At 43.2% G+C, this 22,896-nt stretch overlaps 1 protein-coding gene across 1 annotated transcript in view; it reads left to right on the forward strand.

Annotated features, from left to right (window-relative positions):
* Positions 1-22,896, forward strand: part of Ube3d (ubiquitin protein ligase E3D) — a 139,308-nt gene that overhangs the window by 72,755 nt on the left and 43,657 nt on the right. Inside the window, exon 9 of the mRNA XM_005347551.3 lies at positions 11,156-11,294. Within this exon, the coding sequence (XP_005347608.1) occupies positions 11,156-11,294 (139 nt within the window). The remainder of the gene's footprint in view (positions 1-11,155; positions 11,295-22,896) is intronic.

Consider the following 22,896-nt stretch of genomic DNA (forward strand, 5'->3'; position numbering starts at 1 on the left):
GAGAGAGAGAGAGAGAGAGAGAGAGAGAGAGAGAGAGAGAGAGAGAGAGAGAGAGAGAGAGAGTTGTTTGCCGTACCTGTTGGACTGGACTGTCAATGGTGATATATTCTACTTTCAGATTCTTACCACTAAGAGGAACTGAATCAAAGATAGAATTCTAATTTTTTTTTAGATGTGTATGAGCAGATGTACTTCAGTGCATGTGTCTGTGGTAAGCCAGAGGATAGCCTTGGATATCACTCACAGCCTACTGCCCAGCTCTTTAGAGACAGGGTCACTCACTGGCCTGGAGCTCACCAGTTAGGCTAGACTTCCTGGCCTGTGAGCCTCAGGGATCACTCTGTCTCTGCCTCCTCACCCCTGGAATGAGAAGCCACCATGTGCGACTCTTAGGTCTGGAAGTTCTACTTGGACGGCATAAGCGCCTTATGGATGGCTGTTCCTCTGGTCTCTTACCTTCCTTTCATCTCTTTCAACAGCATGTGAATCTACGGTTGTGTCAAAATAATAGTAGGGTGAAATTATAGTCTTTAAATGAGGAAACTAATTGGGAGAAATTATAGTCTTTAAATGAGGGAAAAAATAAAGGAAGGACAAAAGATTGGAAATGGCAGCCTGACAAGATGGGTGTTTTGGAGACTGCTTTCCTGGCTGAGACAGGGAACAGTGGTAAAAATAATGAATACAAATAAACGTTTCAGAATTATTTTGTGGGCCAACACCGTGACACAGTAGGTAAATACTTGATGCCAAGCCTGACAACCTGAGCTTGAACCCCAGAATCTATGTGACAGAAAGAGAAAACCAATTAACTCCTCCAGATCGTCCTCTGCCCTCAACACATGCCCTGAGCAAACACACACATGCTCATACATGCAAAAAAAGTGTAAATAAAATATAAAAAGTATTTTGTAGGTAAAGCAATATGGTGTAGAGCCAGCTTGTCTGTAGTCATCTGTTTGAAAGCAAACATTGCTCAGGGTGAATTTTAAATAGAGGATTTAATGTGTTTCTGTCGGAATTTTTCTTGGGAGTGCCTTGCTCTATGATTATGTCAGTCAGTGCCTCTAATACTCACCCATCCTGCAAAGGGTTAAGTCAATCTGTTGGTATTCCTACAGCTAATTTAATGTTGTTTTCAAGTCCCCCCTTTTTAAATTGAAGTATAATATGTGTACCATAAAATGATCTCTTTAAAGGTATTGATATTGTTTTTAAGTCCCCCCTTTTAAACTGAAGTATAATAAATACACCACAGAATCACTTTTTTCAAGGTACAGTTCAGTGGGTTTTGGTATATTCTGGAAGCTGTAAAACCACCACTGTCTGGTCTTTCAGTGAAGGCCTGGCCCATGGCATTCTGCTCTGTCGTCTGGAAGCCTCTGATCTCCTTTGTCTCTATGCACTTACCTACTCTGAACCCTTCATACCAATGCAGTCCTGCAGTAGACGGTGCACAGTTTGCCAGTGACTTAAGGTATGTTGTCAACCTGTTGCAGTATATTTTAGTCTACACTCAAACTGTAGACATAGTAATAAATCAATTGGAGCCATTTAAACACTGATTACAAATTGAATAATAGTGCATCATTTCTTTTTTGTGAAGTAGAATAAATCTTATGGTGGATGCCCTTTCAAAGAAAGGAACATTTTTTGAAGATCTGTTGTCTGCAGTCTCCCCCAGAGTAATTCAGGACATATGTTCTGAGAGAATAATGGTTGTTGTGTTTGGAGCGGCGGGTTACTTTCCCGGCACCCAGCCGCCCGCATGGCTAGCTTTACCAGAAATAATTACACGGAAACTGTATTCTTTTAAACACTGCCTGGCCTATTAGTTCCAGCCTCTTATTGGCTAGCTCTTACATATCGATCTAACCCATTTCTAATATCCCTGTAACACCACGAGGTGTCTTACCAGGGAAGATCTTAACCTGCGTCTGTGTCCGGTAGGAGAATCATGGCCACTCCTTGATTTAGCTTCTTTCTCCCGGCATTCTGTTCTGTTTTCTCCGCCTACCTAATTTTATGTCCTATTAAAGGGCCTAGGCAGTCTCTTTATTTAACCAATGAAATTAACACAAGCCAGAAGACTCTTCCTCCATCAAATGGTGTAATGAACGTTATATTGGTGAGTTGTCAAAATCCCAGACTCTAGCACCTTTATTTCCGATATCCTCCAGTATTCCCTGTCTAGGGCAAGCTGCCCCCCCGACTCTGTAACAAGGAAAGGGGAAAACAGCAAGCAACTAAAGGTTTTTAAAACATTGTCAAGTCAGACATTGGTGGCGCATGCCTTCAATCCTAGAATTTGGGATTAATACAGGTTTTGTGTGATTATTTCAGGTCTAAGCTAGCCGGGCGGCCTGGAACCAACACAAAGTGAGTTCTAGGAAAGCCAGGGACACACAGAGAAACCCTGTCTCGAAAAAGCTAAATAAATAAATAAATAAATAAATAATAAAAGAATAAACAATAATTGTCGGGTAAACTTCCATTTAAAGTGGCTGTGCTTATCCCAGACTAAAAATGTCTACCTTGGGAGAGACAAGGTGGAACTCATCCATGTAAAGGATGGAGAAAAGTCTGCCTAGGACTCTCGGACTGCCTAGAGTCAGTCTCTGCTGGGTGCGAGTAAGTACCCACATTGATGGTGTTTTTTAGCCACTGCTGTTTGTTCTTTCCCTTGGAAACCTTATTGGCAAGGACACCCTGATCCACCAGGGACACTCTCAGTCAGGAACTCTGCCGTTCCCCTGTTGACTTCTGCTGGGCTTTTTTCAGTCCCTGGTTTGATGATGTTGCCTTTTGTTGAGCTGCTCCACTCCTTCCCGTTGGATGTTTTAAGCACCCAATTTAAAGCTGTTTTGCTGTCTCTCTGCTTCTAACAACTTATTCTTATACTTTTGGCTTCCTATGTAAGTAATAAATGGGCTCATTCAGAACCAAAAGTACAGCTTTTGTAGATTATTTTCTAGACTGTTTAGAACAGAGGGTTTGAAGTTGGTTGTTGGAAATGCTACTAAACCCCACCTGCCACATAGTGAGTCAATCATGGGGGAAAATGAATTTTACAGAAGGAAAGTTTGTAACGATAGGAGGGCCTGTGTCCAATTCACCTGTCCAAAGGTAGGGCCTGGGGATCTTTATGGGACAGGCACTGAGAGAGGTGATTGGAGATTAGGAGAGCTCCATCGGTTTGCACAAGCGCAAATGAGCTTTCCTGTAGTGGCTGATGCTTGGCAGAGATGCCCTTGATGCCTGTAACTCACTGGTTTTTAGAATCCACTAAAACCCAGACATTAAGAGCAGATGGAGTGGGTTAGTCTACAGGGCTTGCTCCGTGTTTTTCTCAGTTTCATGTTTATGAGCTGGCTAGACTTGTCTCTTACTTTTGTGTGTTTAAAAATTTGTATGACACAAAGGGTTTTTGTTTTTCTCTAAGGGAGCAGCTGGCCTCTTTAAATGGGCTTCCAATTCTATGTTCTCAGTGATATTACTTCAATTAGGAAGTTTCGGAGAGGCTTGTTCATAGACTAGATTCTCTTTAAAGTAGCTCAGTTGGCAGAGTACTTACTTAGTATACACAAAACTCTGGGTTCAATCCCCAGGACCTCACATCTGTAAACCCAGCACTTAAGAACTACAGTGATTTTGAGGCCAGCATGGGTTACATTGTAACACCCACTTCTGAGTCTCCAAATAAAACCTATTAATAAACCAAAGGACTATATTTGGAGTGCTCTAGATTTTGTTGTTGTTGTTTTGTGTGTTTTTGGTTGTTTGGCTTTACGTATATTCTTGTTTTCCCAACAACTGGTATCTTGCAACAATGTGATTATTTTTAACAAGCAAAATCTCAATTTCTGGGCAAAAATTAATAAGTTAATTTTGAGATGGATTTATTGGTATGTTTTTTACATTTACCTATTTTATGTGTATGAATGTTTTACCTTTATGTATGTATGTGCACCATGTGCATGCAGTGCCCATAGAGGTCAGAAGAGGGCACTGGATTCCCTAGAGTTATGAATAGTTATGACCCATCTAAGCGTGCGGGTGCTAGGAATTGAACCCAGGTCCTCTGCAAGGGCAAACTAGTGCTCTTAGCTGCTGAGCCATCTCTCCTCCCCATTAATACATTATTTAAAGCAGAACTGTCTCCCAAGAACTTCTTTTTAAGACAGGGTTTCTCCTAGCTTAGGCTATATAGCTGAGGAAGACCTTGATATTCTTATCCCCATCCCTCCACCCCAGAGTGTTGAGAGGGCAGGTGTAATACTGGGTTTGGGCTGTGCTCAGGATCTTGCCAGGCTTTCCTGCATCTTGGGCAGCTCTCTTAGTCCTCTCCTGAACTTTTTGATATGTGGGAGGTTTCCCTTCACAAGGCCATAGGTCTTCCTGGCAGATTGAAAAGCAGAACTTTCAAGAATCATGTACGCACATTCTGGTTTTCAATAGTCTTTTAGTTTAGAAAATTAGTATGATTTTTTAATCAAGTTTTTCTTCAAATTTTCCACAAAAAATTCATGTGGATATTGTTTATTACTTAATAAATTATATTTAAAATGTATTAGGTACATATATTTATTGTCTGTTTTTATGAGTTAGTTCTCTATCTTTGTCTTTCTGTTTCTCCCTTTCCTCCTCTCTATCATAGCCTCATGTAGCCCTGGCTGGCTTTGAACTCTCTGTATAGCCAAGGATGACTTTCAACTTTTATTTCTCCCTTCTCTACCTTCCAAGTGCTAGAGTTTCAGACCTGCAGCACCTTACAACTCTTGGGGTGGAGACTGGGGCTGTGGACATGCATGGACCAGTACGATTTAGTGAGGGTAGTGGTGTTAGCATGACTAATCAGAATCATAGCAGCAGTCCATTTAGTTATTTTGCTGTGTTGTGTCCTCGAAAGAAGTTCTAAAGTTTGTTTGCTTGGACAACTTACATATCAAAGAGGTTTATGTTCATGATTCTATGGCCCAGTTGTGGTCCCATGCCTGGTTTCTTACACTGTGGGATTAAGTCAGTGGACTTACCATTATTATAGTTTATCAGTTGAGTTTCTGGCATCTACAAGGCATGAAAAACATTATATTTAGATATCTTTTATACACTGTTGTCTTTGGTTCTATCATTAAAGGGGCCATCTCATCTACAAAAGTGCTAGAGATAAAAGATCTACGTTAACATCTTTCGTCTTATTATCTTTTTGTCTCATACCATATGTTGAACATTTTACACTACACTTCTATGTCTTCTCTGTCAGGTCCAGTTTACATTGCACTGAACAACTTCCGTGTTTCCACCTTCTATTTTTCTGGGTTATTTTCTTGATATCGATTGGCTTGTTTGTTCTCAATATCACCATTTCTGTTGGAAGTGAAAGCACGACATTTTCTCCCCTCCTTGTTGTCTCAGAATAGACAGGCCCTGTAGTTATGACTCTGGGGATTTTCCTGATGCAAAGGTTTAGAAAAGTGGACCGTGTGTCCTCAGCTTGCATTATAGTCTCTCAGACCCAGGTCACCCAACTGACAGTTCTGGTCTCTTAGGAAAGCTTTTCCTTCCCAGTGCTTAAAAGTCACAGAAATAACTTTTGACTGGTGTTTGGTTCCTTGTTCCCTTTGAAGTGTCTTTCCTGTTGATTCCGAGGAGAAAGACTGATTCCCATCTAATAGTTACGATGCTTTGCAGGAAATGCCAGAAGTAAGCCAGGTTCTGCCCTGTGTTTCACAAGAGGCTTTGATCTTCTTCATGAGCAGATATTAGTGCCAGTGTTTGAGTCATGGGTAGATAGCCACAAGTGACACCTCAGCTTTGTCAACATGTGTCTGAAAATCTGTGTAATGTAACTGGTGATTGCTTTAATGTAAACTGAATGTTAAGCATGTCCCGACGTCTTCCCCTCTTTTGTGCATCTGTCCTGTCTCCTCTTCTCTCTGCCACCCCCACACTGCTTTCTTAATTGAAAAAAGGCTGTGAAAATATTATCTAGAGATTTAGAGGAAAGATAGCCAGAGCTCTTACTTTCCTAAACAACTGCTTTTATTTTTCATGTAATACTTTGCCTGTGTACTAATGCTATTAAAATAATATTTGGAATGATTAAAATTAAAGGCATTTGGTAAATTTTAGCATTGACAGATAATGTGCTGTAGGACTAGTTGTTGGGTCAGGTTGAGTATGAGAAACCCGATCCAGCTTAAGTCTGGCTTCTTGGTCTAACTGCATTATAAGTTTATTCACATTGCTTCAAGTGAGGGGTTAAGGATACCTGGAAGTTAGGTTACAATCTTTTGGGATGGAAGCAACCGCATCATATCTAGTATAGTTGCTATGGTAGAGCACAGAATGTGGGGTTTGGCTGGAAAGGGTCGTGCTTGTGTTTCTTTCCATCACTTCCTGGCTCTGGGATCAGGACAGTAGGCTTTCCCTTCATGGGTTTTAGTAAGGAAAACTGCTAACTCACAGGATGTCTGAAGAGCTGGGTTAAAACCATGCAAATGTTCATAATCACATAGAGCCATGGAACTCTTGCCACTATCAGTATAGAAATGTAAATGTAAACCACAATGCTGTAACATATTACATGGGGTATTGTTGTAACATAGTACACAAGGTATTGTTGTAACATAGCCCATGAAGTATTGCTGTAGCATAGTCCATGAGGTATTGTTCTCACATACTATTACATGAATCAAGAACTAACAGGGTTTTTTGAAGTACCCTTACTGTCGTGTGCTTAGCCGGAATGACTTGCTGGTGAATGATAAGGCAGTGCTAAAGTTTTTCATTTTTGTTTGAATGCCCTTTATAATGGTTTCCACCACAGCCGTTTAGAATGTTGGAACCTTTACTCAGCATTGAAACATGCCTTTGTCTATACCAGAATTGATAGCGGCATCATGAAAATAGCTGATTTCTGGGCAGATATGAAGGAGAACAAAATGGCAGTTATTTCCTTCTAAGGAAAATAGCTATACTGTTTCCTTTTTTTACCTGAGATAGAGATATTTTCATCTAATATGAATATTTTCCTGTGTGTGTCCTATTACCTTTTTAATTCAAATTTGGAATGTTTCATTAATAAAGTAATATCTTGAGAAAGATAAAAATAACTTCTTATAAAAGAGTGAAAATGTACTGAGCTCCATACATTATAAGCTAAAAGGTTGGTGTCCAGAAGGATGAGCATCAGCACATCCAGTTGCCAAGGGTCTGCATCTTTCTGCATGGAGAGGATGACAGTCTCCACGCCATCCTCCACACCATCCTCAGATGCCCATGTACAGTGATGCGGACATCATTTGCTTTGAATTCAAGCCAAGCTGACTTCTCTGGTCCCACCAATTTCACTCACCATGTGGTGCTGGTGACAATCATATAACCTTTCTGACTGCTGGAATAAACAGTGTCTGCCAGTCAGGGCCCCTCTAGGAAATGAGACAACAGATACAGTCAATACGCCTGGCTCATTGCCTGGATGTGTTAGGCACAGGATAAACGATGGAAGAAACCTAAGGTCTGCACTTATAAAATTTAAGCACACATTGTAGAGAACATCTTACAACCATAATAAATCCAGACAACTCTTAAAATATTTATTTGTATATTTATTTTCTGCTCGACTTGCAAAAATATTACTGCCACAAAGGGAATGGAAAATGACAAGAAAGCGGTCCTGCATTGAATGTGCTCACCACAGTACAGCAGGCTCCAGCAATGCTCATTTCAGTCAAGAAACTTTTTTTATTGTATTTTTTCACTTTTCTATTGATTTTTATTGAGCTCTACATTTTTCTCTGCTCCCCTCCTTGCCTCTCTCTTCCCCCCTTCAACCCTCCCCCAAGTTCCCCATGCTCCCAATTTACTCAGGAGAGCTTGTCTTTTTCTACTTTCTTCTTCCCATGTAGATTAGATCTATGTAAGTCTCTCTTAGTGTCCTCATTGTTGTCTAAGTTCTCTGGGATTGTGGTTTGTAGGCTGGTTTCCTTTGCTTCATGTTTAAAAACCACCTATGAGTGAGTACATGTGATAATTGTCTTTATGGGTCTGGGTTACCTCACTCAAAATGATAATTTCTACCTCCATTCATTTTTCTGCAGAATTCAAGATGTCGTTATTTTTTCTGCTGTGTAGTACTCCATTGTGTAAATGTACCACATTTTTCTTTTCCATTCTTTGGTCGAGGGGCATTTAGATTATTTCTAGGTTCTGGCTGTGACAAACAAAGCTGCTATGAACATAGCTGAGCACATGCCCTTGTGGCATGATTGAGCATCCTTTGGATATATACCCAAAAGTGATATTACTGGGTCTTGAGGAAGGCTGTTTCCTAATTTTCTGAGAAATTGTCACACAGACATCCAAAGGAGCTGTACCAGCTTGCATTGCCACCAGCAATGCAGAAGTGTTCCCTTTTCCCCACAACCTCTCCAGCATATTTTGTCATCAATGTTTTTTATCTTGGCCATTCTTACAGGTGTGAGATGGAATCTCAGAATTGTTTTGATTTGTATAAGAAACCCTTCTTAAAGGCCTGTGACTAGCCTGGGTTAGGTGTCAGAGCTCACTGGAGAGCTCCAAGTGACATTCACGTGCTAAGGAAGTGTCCTGCGGCTTTTAATAAGATGCAGGTTTGAAACAAATATTTTTGCTATACATTTAAACATTTCAGAATGTAAATAGCTTCAGTGAGTCCAGTTGTGGGTGCTGAGTTTTAAAGTATAAATTCTGAGCGCTTAAATTGTTTTTAAACGTACAGTTGTGTGTGCGTGGCATTTCTGTTATGCCTTAAAAGATGATGTTATTGCGAGTGGGAACAGGGATGTAGCACAGTGGTCAAGTGCTTACTTAGTGTGCACAGACCATATGTTTGATCCCCAGAACTGAAAAACAAAACTAAGGGTATATGTCAAAGAAGCAACTTTGAGGCAACTTCCTAATCTTTATCTCCAAATAAGACTGCAGAGTAAGAGGAATCCATTTATGTTTAAGCCTAGTCCTGGAGCGGGAGTGATGGTAATACATTCCAAATAAGAACACCGCTAGGGTGGTGGTAAGTGTTGTAATAGATAGAAATGTGCCATTAGGCAACGAGAAGCAGGGTCTCTCCAAGGAAATGACATTGTGCACATCTTTTAGAAGTTCAAGCCCATTGGAAGAATATCTACTGTCTAGACCTAGAAGGTTCCTCTACTGGCCAGAGTGTATAGTTCAGTGCTGTACAGGACAGGAAGGGTGGCTTGGGGAGGGCAGAAAGAGAGGGGTTGAGAGTGAGCCTGGAGCCATAGGACTGTATCTAAGTTTCACTTTTTAAAAAGATAGCGTCATTATTTCTATTTCAGAGAAATGTTGAGTATGCAAAATAATGAGCAAAAGCAGAAAGAATAGCAGAGCCAGTCAATATAGACTAACAATCTCCGAAGCACAGAGAATTCATTCAAACACATCCTTGCTGAAGTTGGGTCTTATATAGGAAAATGAGTGCAGTCTATTCTAGTCCACCCAGTTGGCAGAGTTAGCTCTGCCACCCACAGCAGAAATGGATGGGCAGAATAAAAGCTTGGTGATAGAGTTAAATCCTCATCACGACTCACCTCCACAATGTTGAAGTTGGTCATGCCTCAGCCACCGGTGCTCCCCAAGCTGCTACCAGTTACCGCTGGTATGTATAAAGTGAGACTTGCAGAGGTTAAGCTTCAGAAAAATGCCAAAGGAATACATCTGTTTACAGAGTAAATGTCTACATAGTATATATTTTATATGTGAATGGTGGCAAAGCGCTCTAGCAGGCATCACACCAGGAATCCTCAAGCAAACAGAAGCAAAAGCGACTGCTCCTGTATTGTGTTCTCATCATTGTCTCCTGGATTTTTATCATTAAATGGGAAGTTGCAAGTCGGGGCTCCAGAGGCAGCCTTACTGCTCTCTTCCTGGCTGCCTCATCTCAGACAGCGCCTCTTGCCTTATCTAGTGTCAGCGCTCGGTTTCCTGCTCTCGCACATGAAAGAGTGCTCAGATGGGCTCCGCAGATTGCACAGAGCCTCTTCAAAGGCCCCTGTGAAGGATAAAGGGCAGCGTCCTGCCAGTCCAACCTCTTCAAACAGCGCCTTTGCTTTTATTTGCATGACAGTTGGCCTGCTGCAAGACTTTGGAACAAAAGGATCCTAACCCTTTAAAAGTTTGAAAGTCACCGACCCAGACGTTTCCTTAGGTCCTCCACACTGAGAATGTTTGCACATCTATAAAATGGAGGTGGCAGCTCTTGCGCAGGTGGCTGAAGGGTCATCACAGCATTCTGTGTGGGGGAAAGCATGTGGAACATGGGAGGCATTTAGTATGTTAGCTGTTACTGCCCCCCCTCCCCGTAGCATAAATAATAAAAACCCAGAGATATATTGGGGTTCAACCTGAAGATCAGAAAAGCAAAGCAACCAACCACTAGAGAGCTCTTACCTCTGTGAAATCTTCAGACTGAAGAGAGCAAGTTCCTGTCTCATCCCGTCTTATATTCCTCTCTAGTGCTGGGATTAAAGGTGTGCACCACCACTGCCTGGCCTCTATGGCTAACTAGTGTGGCTGCTGGGATTAAAGGTGCGTGCCACCACTGGCTGGCCTGTATGGTTGACTGGTGTGGCTATTTTGCATTCTGGTCTTCAGGGAAGCTTTATTTATTAAAATAAATGAAATATAATGACCCCTCTCCTCCCAGCAGGCTTCACTCCAATAGGCCTGCATGTCATATGACTATTTTACTTTGATTACTGAAAAACGAGTAATCTGTCTCTTTTATGCCAGCAACAGCATAAAACTGTCTTGGACATTTACCTTGTAAATATAAAAAGTTTATTCTGTGTGGGTTTTTTTTTTTTGTTTGTGTGTGTGTTTATGCATGGCACAGCACACGCCGGAGGTCACAGGATAACCTGCAGGAGTCAGTTCTTTCTTTTCACCATGTGGGGATCTTTTTCAAGTTCTCAGGCTTGGCAGTAAGTGCCAAGCCCAGCCTTGTGGATTTTTGATGTATTTTTATTTCTATCTTTATATATTCTCCACACACATATTCACACACACCAATGAGTTTTCCTCTATGTCATAATTTGTAGAGTAATTCTGACCATGCATTTATGGAAATTAACATATCTGTGTGTTTCAGGCTTGCCAGCTCATGGGAAAGTGACATCAGCGTCCACCCTTTAACCCTGCCCTCTGCAACCTGCTTGGAACTGCTGTTGATACTGTCGAGGAGCAACGCTTCACTGCCTCTGTCCCTTCGCCAAATGAATTCCTTTAAGGTAAAGAACAGCTCTGTAACTAAGATGCTTTTCAGGGATCCTGTCATTCACAGGAAATAAACCATGAAGAACCACAGTTTCATATGACGGTACTAAGGAGCTTGATGCATGCACCACAGTGTTCTCTTCAGTACGTGAACACGTAGTCTTGGAACTCAAGGATTATCTAGCAATGGCAGAACCCATAGCTCTCTAACTCCAGGTCCTAACCCCTGAAGGCTTCCCTAACAGGCCAGAGCATGGATAACGTGGTGCAGGCAGGTATTGCTCTTCCCCATTTCCCTCTCCTTGCTAAAAGCCATTAGATTATATTCTTGCAGCTAGCCCCAAGGTCTATTTCCTTATTTGACCACAGACTCATTCCTGAGACAAAACACCGAGATCCAACAATCAAAATTTGTTATAGCACCAGCTATCCTGGAACTAGCGCTTGTAGACCAGGCTGGCCTCGAACTCACAGAGATATCTGCCTGACCCTGCTTCCAGAGTGCTGGGATTAAAGGCGTGCACCCCCACTGCCTGGCTTTAAAATTCATTGTTTGAATAGTATGTCCAATCAGGATCTACCAACTCAAATACAGACCCCCCCCCCTTTTCTCCTTAAAAACCCACTCCTGCAGAAAAGCACCTGCTTGCCCCGACTGCTACTGCTTTCTGCCTTTGCAGCCCCCCCCACCCCTTCTGCCCCTCTGGGAGATAAATCTCCTTTGTGCTGGAAATTTGGTGTCTAGTGTGTCCTGTTTCAACTCCTAGGGGGCCCAAATCCCTTACAGCCTCCATCTTCCCTTTCTCAAGAGAAATGGCTGAAAGATCTGGCCAAGGGGCCTGTGAATGCCACTTCCTTTCTCACAGTTTTGATTGAGAGCAAAAAACGTCAAGTCATTTTTAGTGGCTTTGCTATGATAAGCTTGAAGTTAGATGCTGACCAAGTATTCAGTAAAGATGAAGAACAGTCCCCAGCACCGTTCTCTCTCCTCAGCCCTCCCTTAGTCCTTTTCCCCTCCATGGTACTAATTTGTATAGTTCTCTGCTGCTCAGTAGACTGAACAACAGGAGTACTCCTTCCCTAGCAGCCAGCAAACTGTCACATGAGTGGCAAATGAAAATTAAGTAACAGCTTGTGTTGTGACCTAAAGCTACTGAGTGCATCTCTCTGGCCTTTAACAATAGAAAAAAATACTCCCTTGAGGCTTTAGATGCTGGTGGAAGGGGCACACGGTGCCGAGGAGTGCAGGTGGAGCTGGCAGTTCTCATGAAGGGAGGGTTGTTGATGTACTCTAGGACAGTGTCAAGATTGACAGATGTTAACCAACCTCAGTCCCAGACTCTCAGGGGGACTTTAAAGCACACCCTCTCCTGCAGGAGGGAAACTGAGCCAGAGGGCCGCAGACTGAAGACCAGTCCGAAGCTGGCCTCCCCCCGTTGCCCATCTTGACTGAGCGCTGGCTGAAGGGCTGGGAGGGCTGTGAGTGTAGGTAGAGGTGGGCTGTCTCTACCAAGTTGTCCACACACACTCTCTCGCTTTGTAATAATAGTCTTTATTTGAAGTGATTTGAAATTCTGTAATCAGTCCGTGTAATGAGTGATACAAACGTTTATACAAACACAGCCTTTTAGGAGGAGATACTTTAGCAAAAGTGGGCCACTGGGGGCAGGCCTTCGAAGGCTATGCCTGCCTCTGGTTGTTGCCTGCATTCTTCACTTCCTATAGGCTGAGGTATGAACAGCTTGCTATAATACACACACACACACACACACACACACACACACACACACAAACACACACACCCGCTGGCATGAGCCCAGCCATGCCTTCTCTACTTTGATGGACTAAGCCTTTTTACCAGGAGCCCAGGTCAATCTTTCCTTGTGATTGTCATTTCTATCGGGTACTCTGTCATAGGGATGAAGAAGAAATAATACAAGGGGAATGTGTGTTTTGTTCAGTTTTGTATCAACAAAACATAGAGCCTGTATACAGCAGTTAAAAAACATGGGATGGATGGATGCACAGGTATCCTGCAATCAGTTTGGGCATGGGATATCTTAGAAATCCAGAAGGCTGGGCTGGAGGGAAGCAGAGCACGGTAGTCTATGTGCAGGGCAGAAGCAGCATTCTCTTCTCTGCTTGTTCCCAGCTGGACTGGGTGCTTGGTTCGTGAGATTTGTCGACCAGGCTGAGTACTGATGGACATCTGCATTGAAACTGCAGCGTAGAGCTTTGTACAAGTGAGGAAAACATGAAGGATTCCCTCTCAGTCCGTAAAAGGCACTGGTTAAGGGTCAGTTGTAGTAGGGCAACAACTTTAATCTCAAGCACTCAGGAGGCAAGGCAGGCTGATCTCTGTGAGTATGAGGGCTACATAGTAAGACATAGTGGAGAGAGGAGAGAGAGAGAGAGAGAGAGAGAGAGAGAGAGAGAGAGAGGCTGTTTATAGGATTGGGCTCATGTGGACACTGAGACCATATCAAAGAAAAGGTGCATAATAGCCAACTTTGGGTACCAGAAACCGAGACAGATGGCTTTCAGAGGATTCCTGTGGAGTAGGTAAATGCCCACCTACTGCTGCTATCATTGCTGCTAGTGATTCCACCCTGCATGGTCAGAGGTCAGGGATGAGGCAGCCTGTGCCATGTCCATGCAGATAGGTAGCTGACTCCTGGCCTGAAGTCCCCCATGTGCTTCAGGGTGACCTGACTAGCTGAAACCTGAGACTTCCAGAAGAACTTTAAGAGAACCGTACTGGGCAAGAATTGATGGTTTCCATACATGAAGTTTTTGTTTAGAATCCTAGCCTGTGACAGCTGGTAGAACTAGCTATTCCAATGGTCTTAATTCTAGCAGACAGGGAGACATGCCCAGGAAAGGCAGGTGATAGTAAGACTAAAATGGACGTATTTGTGCTGCTTTTCAGTTCCAGAGGTGTCTTTGTCTAGGGAGAAGAATCCTTGTGTGTGTGTGTGTGTGTGTGTGTGTGTGTGTGTGTGTGTGTTGATGTGAACACATGCAATGTTTATGCAGCTGTGCATGGAGGTCAACCTCAGGTGTTAGTCCTTCCTCAGGAGCCGTTCAACTTGCTTTTGCCTTTTTTTAACTTTAAAAAACTAAAGTTTTTTTTTTTTTTTTAATGTTTACGTGTGAGAGAGAGTGTGTGTGTAACAGGTGGTGCCCACAAAGGCCAGTCTGGCCTCGGAGCCCCTGTAGCTGGAGTAAACAGGTGGTTCTGATTTGACTGATGTGGGAGCTAGGAACTGAATTAAAGTCTTCTTGCAGAGAAGCATGTGCTCTTAATTGCTGAACCATCCCTGAATATCCCCCCCCCCCCAAACACACACACAAAACAACAAAACATACAAAAACATAAGCACTTGCTTGTTAAGATAGGGTTCTTCTCTGGGCAGCGGTGGCACATATCATTAATCCCAATGTTCTGGAGGTAGAGGCAAGTGGATCTCTGTAAGTTCGAGACCAGCCTGGTCTACAAAGCGAGTTCCAGAACTGTTACAAAGAGAAACCCTGTCTTAAAAAAAACAAAAACAAAAAGAAAGAAAAAAAGAAATAGGGTCTCATTGGCCTGGAGCTAACAAATAGGCTGCCTGGCTTCTCCTGCCCACTCCTCCCCAGGTCTGAGAGCACAAGCACACATCACCATGCCCAGCTTTTCCATGTGGGTTCTGGGGATCAGTCTCAGATCCTCATGATTATGTGGCAATCCCTTTACCAGCTGAGCTGTATCCCCAACCAAGAGGGGTTTCCTGTCCTTGCATTCCATCTGGAAACAGGTTCTATAGGATATTATTAGGTCTTACAAAAATAACTTGACATCAGTCATGTAAGACTAATGTATCTAGCTAGGTACTGTTTCAGTGGCTGGCATTCATTAGCTTATTTCAGTTTCAAAACAGCACTGTTTGGAGGGCACATTATTATTCCCGCTCCAGAAGACAGAAGCTGAGCCCCAGAGAGGGACTTGATCAGCCCACGGAAGTAGTGATGGAGGCACATGAAGTGGCGAGCCTTGCTCTGCAGCACCCCACTCTTAACCACTAGATAACATTGCCTCCAGAAGGTTTTAGTTACACACATATGTTTTTAAACAAAAAGGCTGTGTAGGACCTTTCATGTGGTTCGGTGTGACCTGGCTAGTTGAGGATTTTAAGAACTACTATCTCCCAAAGGCACTTGGCATCAGGGAGTCTTTTTTCTAGAGGCATTTGTGTGCCATCTTTAAAGATTTTGATGGCTGTGGCACAGTGGCCTCCGCATGATATTACAGGCTTGTGCTCATTCATGTAGTTGCAATTACTGATTGTCATGAAGATGCCATTTATTCCATTAGTGACATGCAGTTTTCCTGCGGCCAAAACCACCTTAGTCAAAATGGTGCCCAGGAAAGAGACCTGCATTTGGTGTTCCTTGGTACATACCAAGACTGACCAGAGGTCCTCAGGTTCCCGGGGAACTCTGAAATCTCACCTCTCACCTGCTCCTGTTATTGTCTTAGTTGGGTTTCATCTGCCTTAAGCACTGTGTATCCTAGTCATAGCCTGGCAGAAGTTTGGATAAAAGATTGAGCCATCGGTCCATACTCTACCTCCCTCCTAACTTATGTCTTGAGTCCTCTGAGGATGTTCAAGTGGGTTCTTCTTTGGAGCCCATGCTTGGTTGAGAGAATACAGCCTTGGCCCCTGGTCTGAAGAAGCCATCTTTATTCTTTCCGACACCTAACTCCCTCTCTATCCAGCTGCTCTTGACCATGCAGAGTGTGTGGAAGGAGTTTCCAAGGACCTTGGGGCCTCATAACTGGAGCTAATAGTTCTTCCCTAAGTGGATTGTTGCCTTTTGTAATTTAGAATGTTTGCACAAACATTAGCCTTTGAAAAATCTTCACAACTCTTAAGATAAAGAAAGTAATATGTGGGCAAATATGTATGTGTGTGTATATGTGTGTATATATATATGGATATAGATATAGATTTAAGTATTGACATTCTGAGATAGTATTGAACCTAGATTTTAAGATTTTTATCTATTATTTATTCTTTCTTATGATAGGTGCATCCGGAAAAAGTTGCCAAGCAGTTCTGGGTGTTGTACATGTTATATTTTATCTGATAACAACATGTTCTTTTTTCTTAATATCCTTCTGAGACTCACAATCCTCTAACACCAGAGCAGGGTGAGGGACACCCTCAAGTATTCTGTGTCCTAGAGAATGTTTCCCTGTGTCAAATTTGTTTCCTGTGTATGCTGTGTGGTTTACTAGTATGGGAATATGTAGACATGGAGAAACAGAAGGCTTCTTCTCTTACCCCTGAGTGATTAATCAAAGCTGGTCAAGGGTATTCTCTTACCTCGGTGGAGATGATGCGGTTGAAGCATTTTGAGATGAGATCAGAATTTGAGACACCCCCCCACCACCACCACACACACACATGCTATTATACAACAGGAGACTTTAGGCCTTGTTTCGTTTCATGCTGCTGTGAATTTTAAAGTTAAGAATCTACTGACATTTAAATTCCATCATTTTCATAATGGAAAAACCACACTTTCAACACAGTTACTCAGAACTTAATCATTTTACAATAATCCTCACACCCAGCTACCTTTTACCCCATTAGCATTTATACAAAGTCACAACTAAAATTGGTTTCATTCATTTGCCTGTATTGCTGTCAACAGCTAAAAAAAAAAAGCAATAGCTTGGTGTGAGCATTGAAGTTTAAGCTTAAGAACATAAGCAATAAATAAAACAGGTGCTGTAGAACTATGCAGGCAGGAGCCTGGGGATTTTGCAGATACACAGCAGCAGTGGGCTAAAGAGGAAGTAAGTTTTAATCTCTATACCTTTTTTCCTGTCTACTCTCAGACACTGTACTCCACAGACAGCTTCATTCATCTATTACTTGCCTTGCTCAATTGTGGGTAAATTTAAGCCATTATTATTGTGCATTGTGAGCATGTGGATGTCTGTGGGTGTTGGGAGGATGTTCTGTGTATGGTCTGTGCACACATGTGCATACGGAGATTGTCCTGCTAGGTCACTTTCTGTCTTATTCCTTTGACACGGGGTCTAACATTGAACCTGGAGCTAGGCTGGCAACCAGCAAGCCCCAGGCATTCTTTGGGGTGGCTGCTTCCCCATAGCACTGGGGCTCTAGGCACATGCACATGCACACCCAGCATTTGACAAGATGCTGGTGATTTGGAGGTGTGTGTGTTCTTCTGCTTGTGCAGCATCACTCTTATACATACTGAACCATCTCCCCAGCCTGCCATTATTATTTGTAAAGTACCATTTTCCCTTGATTAGAAAATGATTGTTTTTTTCCAAGATAGAAAAAGGGGAAAACACACACAAAACAAATGTCAAGAAAATTAAAACTACTAGAGAAAAAAAAAGTGTTGCCATTTTATTCTTATTTATGCTTTGTATGTATTCACACAGAGAAATTTATATTTATTATATAAATCAGCCTTATTGAAGATGTTGAGCTTAGTGTCATTTTTCAGCCTTTTCCTCTGCTTATTTCTGGCATGAAGATAATCTTCTGGGAGCCTGTTCAAAGACCTTGGAAAGGTGATAGTGCAGGGATCAGCCACACATACCAGGAGTGGCTATAAGTGAGGAGGTCAGGAGGCAGAGAGACCTGGACCGAGGAAGACAGGCACTTGTTCACGTCACATTGCCACTGAGGTCTTATAACCTCATGTGTGCTTGAGGAGCTAAGACGGGAGTTTCGGCCCCTTGGGTCTCTAGAGGTGCTCTCCTTCATTCTTCCCTAAGCTCCCATCCCCCAGGTCAGAGATAACCAGACCTGGGTATCCTCCACACATTCACAGAATTTTCCCTTCTTTCTTTTCATTATTTATTTTTTGAGGTTATGATATATTTGCATCATCATTTCTCCCTTCTGTTTTCTGCCTCCAAAGCCTCCAAATATTCCTCCTTGCTCTCTTTCAAATTCAATTGATGGCCCCTTTCCCCCATTAATTGTCTGTGTGTGTGTGTGTGTGTGTGTGTGTGTGTGTGTGTGTGTGTGTGCATGTGCACACTCCTAAATACTCTGTAAGGTTACCTTTATGTATGTTTTCAGGGTTCCCGTTTGGTGTTGGATAACCAGTTGGTGTGCTCTGCCTTGAGGAAGATTACCCCACTCTTAACATTCCTGATTGCCTATGGTTATAGGCTTGATGCCTCCTGGGCTCCCTCATCTACTTTAGCACATCTGTTGTCCTTGCTCAAGCTCATGTCTAGCAGTCGCGTTGGTGAGACTTTATGGGTGTACTTCTGATATTCCTAGGAGTCACAGTCATACGCCAAACTCCCTGATCCTCTGGCTCCTAAAAATTTCCCCTCTATCTTTCTGTAATGTTCTATAATATCTTCATGAGCATTAGGTTTATGGGAGTTGAATTGTAGATCTATCCATTGGGACTGGGATCCACAACTCTACATTTTGATTGGTTGTGGTTTTTTTTTGTAATGGTCTCTGTTGCAAAGAAAAGTTTCCTCGATAAGTGGAGACTGCATTTATGTGTGGGTATAAAGATAAGTATTCAGAGTGTAGTTAGGACTTGTGCTAGTTTAGTAAGGTGGTGGTTGTAGGTTCTCCTCCAACATCTGTGACGTCACTAGTTCTGAGTAGTTGCCTAGGTTTCCAGTCCCAGGCATGATTTCCTTCTTGTTGAGGAGGTCTTAAGTCCAATTAGAAAGCTGTTGGTTACTGCCATGGCATATGTTACTTCCAATGTTAGCATGCCGTTACTGCGTCCTTAGGGTTACTGTGCTGTGCTGGTTCTTGTAGGTCATATCTTAGCTGGGTAGGATTGTTGCTTGATTACCTCCTTTGCAAGTTTGTGTGGCACATCCTAGTACCATGAACACTAGTCCTCAGAGGGGAGACTTTCTGGTCTGTTCTAGGGGCCTCTGGCCCCTATTTCTGAAGTACATGGTATCTTCAGCAATAGGGACTTAGCTTCCTCCTCTGGGGTGGGAGGCAGCCAAGGGTGGTAGCAATAGCCTGCCATGTTTTGAGAGTTGCTTGGACAACCATGACCAACAACTCAAGAGAGGACTTCCCATAATTGGTGTTGGGGTTTTGTTAGATGGTCTTTGGCTCTTGGAGGGAGCATTGTTAGCAGTGACTGGAAAATTTCATCTAAACTATAAATGTCTATTTACACACTGACTTAGAATATTATAGGTATTGTTTAGCTATAATCTTTACTATTATTTTACCCTTCTCATTTGTGGAATTTTCTTAAAATTGCTTTAACCTTTTTTCTAAAATAAATTTCTGAGTAATTATTTCAGCAATTTGAGTGTGGAAAGATTTGATATCGCCCTTTCTCTGCCCTGTCGGGCTTTCTGCACTTTGGGGAAATAAACAGGTGTTGAGTTGAATACAGCACTCTTGTGTGAATTGTCTTTTCCTCTGCCTCCTTTCTCGTGGACTGTTCTGTTCTCTTAGAAACAAGGCCAGGCAGAAGGCCTGAGGGTAGTAGATGGGAAGCTACTACCAGCTGTGCTGGCTACCTTACCTCTCAGATGCTCCCATCTCCCAATTCCTCAAGACATCTCCACCTCAAATCACCAGCTGGATTGAGGTGGAGAAAGCTGGAGTGTCCCCGCCTTCTGTAGCTTTGATGGGTAGAATTGGGAGTGCTCTACCTGCCTACTGAGTGAAGCAAGAATGAAGTAGATAGAGCTCACTAAGTCCACACACATGACTCTTGCTTTGTTGTCTTGTTTGTTTGGGGTATGTGTGTGTGGTTCAGGCACTGCATATGAGTGTGTGTGTGTGTGTGTGTGTATGTATGTGTGTACCTATGCAGCGACCAGGGAAGAACACTGAATATCATCTCTATTGTTCTTTGCCATCTTTTCTTAAGACAGGGTCTCCATTCAGCTAGGCTGGCTAGCCAGTGAGCTTCAGATCCACCTTTCTCTATCCTTGGGTGCAGGGGGTTAAAGGCATATGGAGCGCTGTCCTGCTCTTTTCGTGGGTGCTGGGGATTTGAATTCAGGTCCTCATGTTTGCACAGGTGTTCTTACTAAGTCATCTCCCCAACCCCTATTGCCTTATTTTTAATAAGTTGGTTCTCAAAGAAATACATATTCAGGATTTAAGAGTGTGATTTTTTTCCCTTCACTAGCAAAAGGTGCTAATTTTCACTTTTGGCTTAAAAATATCTAGTCAGCTATTGCCTAGTGCACATAAGTCTACCTGGTTCTTATGGTATGATGGGAAGTGGAGGCTTAATAGTGAAGTGGGCTGGGTCGCAAGCACCTTTGTTTCTTGGGGTCATTCACTGTGTATCTTGACAGCTGTCCCTATGACGTGGGAACGGGGAAGACTAGAGGGAGAATGGGCGATGGCATGGTTGTATATAGCATTGTTTCTTGTAAGCGTACTTGGGAAACTTGTTTAGCATTCAGTTTTCTGAGTGGAATCTGGGAGTTGGACTTAGTGACAGTCCATCCTGGGAGTAGACAGGCCTAGACATCTGCACTCCAGATAGCATCCAACATGTTACTGGTACAGGTTTCTCAAAACCAAGTTACAGGAAACACTTACATGATGCTAGACTACACCCTGGTAAAGTAGGAAATGGGTGGGGGGGGGGCATTCATTATGTTGACAAATACTAGGTCACACGGCTTAATTATTTTTCTGCTCATTTCTTATTAACCTGTACCTGACACAGTCTCTGACTGTGGAATCTTTGTCTTGAGGTTTATAGTTTCCCTTCAGGATTTGTCTTTATTTCTTCTTTCAATCTAGGACTCAGGTGCTCGTTACTGTAACCCACCTTTCTGCTCACTACTGTGACCACCCAGCAGCCCCACCTGCATCCTTGCCTCTAGGCTGGCCCCCTCCCTCCAGCCTGTGCAGCCTGTACCCTCTCCTCTCCTCACAGCAGAGCTGAGGTGACCGACAGGCACTTGCATTGATGGAGGACTCTCAAGGTCTGCTTGTGGGTCTGCCACCCTCTGACTTGTGGCAGTGTTCCAGTCAGGTGACCTCTGTGGGTCCCTGTTTCATTGTCTGTGGAGGGAAGAGGTTGGGATAAATTCTATTTTAAAGTTGCTCTTAAAAGTAGAGGCACATGAAGTCATTTTGTCTGTTCTCAGCTGTTTCTGAGTTGTTCGCCCCGACTGCATACTGTGACTTTCCTTTTTATAAAAGGGACTAGGTCTTATTTCTTCTGAACTTCTTGAAAGTGTTTAAAGAGAAGTATAAATAAAACAAGACCGCATAGTTGTTTCGTGTGTGTGCGTGTGTGTGTGCGTGTGTGTGTGTGTACGTGTGCAGGGTTCCAGCACACACTTCCAAAAAACAGAACTGGCGCCATAAGACCCATTCCCCCAGATGACGAGGTGAGGCGATTGTCCCCCTGGATTCTTCCAGTGACGTGGAAGCGGCAAAGAACCCTTCTCAAATGGATGGCCAGTCAGAGCAAAGGCAGGGGAGTCCTCAGTCTCTCTCCTGATTCATGTCTGTTTTCTCTTAGGCTTCAGCCATATTGGGTTTTGTGTTTTTCTTTTGACTCTAGATCCCGGTCCAAACTGAAACATACACGACTTACAAATTTCCTAGTAGTTTTTGTGTTTGTATTTTATTTATTTCTAAGTGTTGTTAATCTAGGGCAATTTTCTGCATGTGAGTCGCTTCTTCTAGCTGAAGCTACTAACTAGAGACCTCACTCTGCCCCCACACTCGGGCTGGCCACACTCACCAAGGGCTTTTTGGGGATGGGCCTTACTTCCTAAGAAAGGATGCTGGAGACATAGTGCTGCTTTTAGAAACAACACAATCACAGCATTGAACTGACTGACTGAGCTCACTTTGCTCACGGTAGGAGCTGCCATACCCTTCTCGGGACCTTTTCTCCCTAGGGGAGAAACAGCCTGGGAAGGACGCCAGCCTTGAAGGGAATGATTGATGGGAAGGTGAACCTGTTCTAAGCCTCAATTGAGAAACTCCCGTGAGCCCTCCTCATGATGACTAATTGCTTCAGCAAAGCCAACAGATTTAGAAAATGCTCTGCCGACTGAGGCTGTAGGGTTTGTGAGGTATCGTGTTGTCCCCTTGTCCCTCACTCCTACAGACATCATCCTGGCGCAGTTGGGGAAACATTGGAGCGGAGATGGGAGCTGACCTGGGTTCTGGTCTTGGTGGTGTCACTGCCTTGTCTGCATCCCCTTGCTCTTGTTCATCTAGCTCCAAACCCCACTGGTTCTGAATTCCCGGCATTATATCCATGAAAGAGTTGTGACTTCATAGGCTTTGCCTTCTCCTAGAGATCAACACTGGATTCCTTTGGAGGTTAGGTGTCTGGAGCGGCTGTCACAAAGGACTGATACTGTGCAGGCAGCGGGGAAGTTATCTCTGTAGCATCATCCAGGAGCTTTATGCCGTTCGCACGGTAGTTAGCTTTCCACAGTTCAAGCCGGTGTGACAGATCTGTGGGAGACAAGGGGATGCCACTGTACGGTCAGAAGCTGTGATCACAGAGAGCAGATTAAACCGCAACAGAGACAGTCATTTCAGGAGCTGGGGCCTCTTTTTATCACTCTGGAGTGAAAAGCAT

The sequence above is a fragment of the Microtus ochrogaster genome, chromosome 5 (genome assembly GCF_000317375.1).
Source record: "Microtus ochrogaster isolate Prairie Vole_2 chromosome 5, MicOch1.0, whole genome shotgun sequence".
Classification (NCBI taxonomy): Eukaryota; Metazoa; Chordata; class Mammalia; order Rodentia; family Cricetidae; genus Microtus; species Microtus ochrogaster.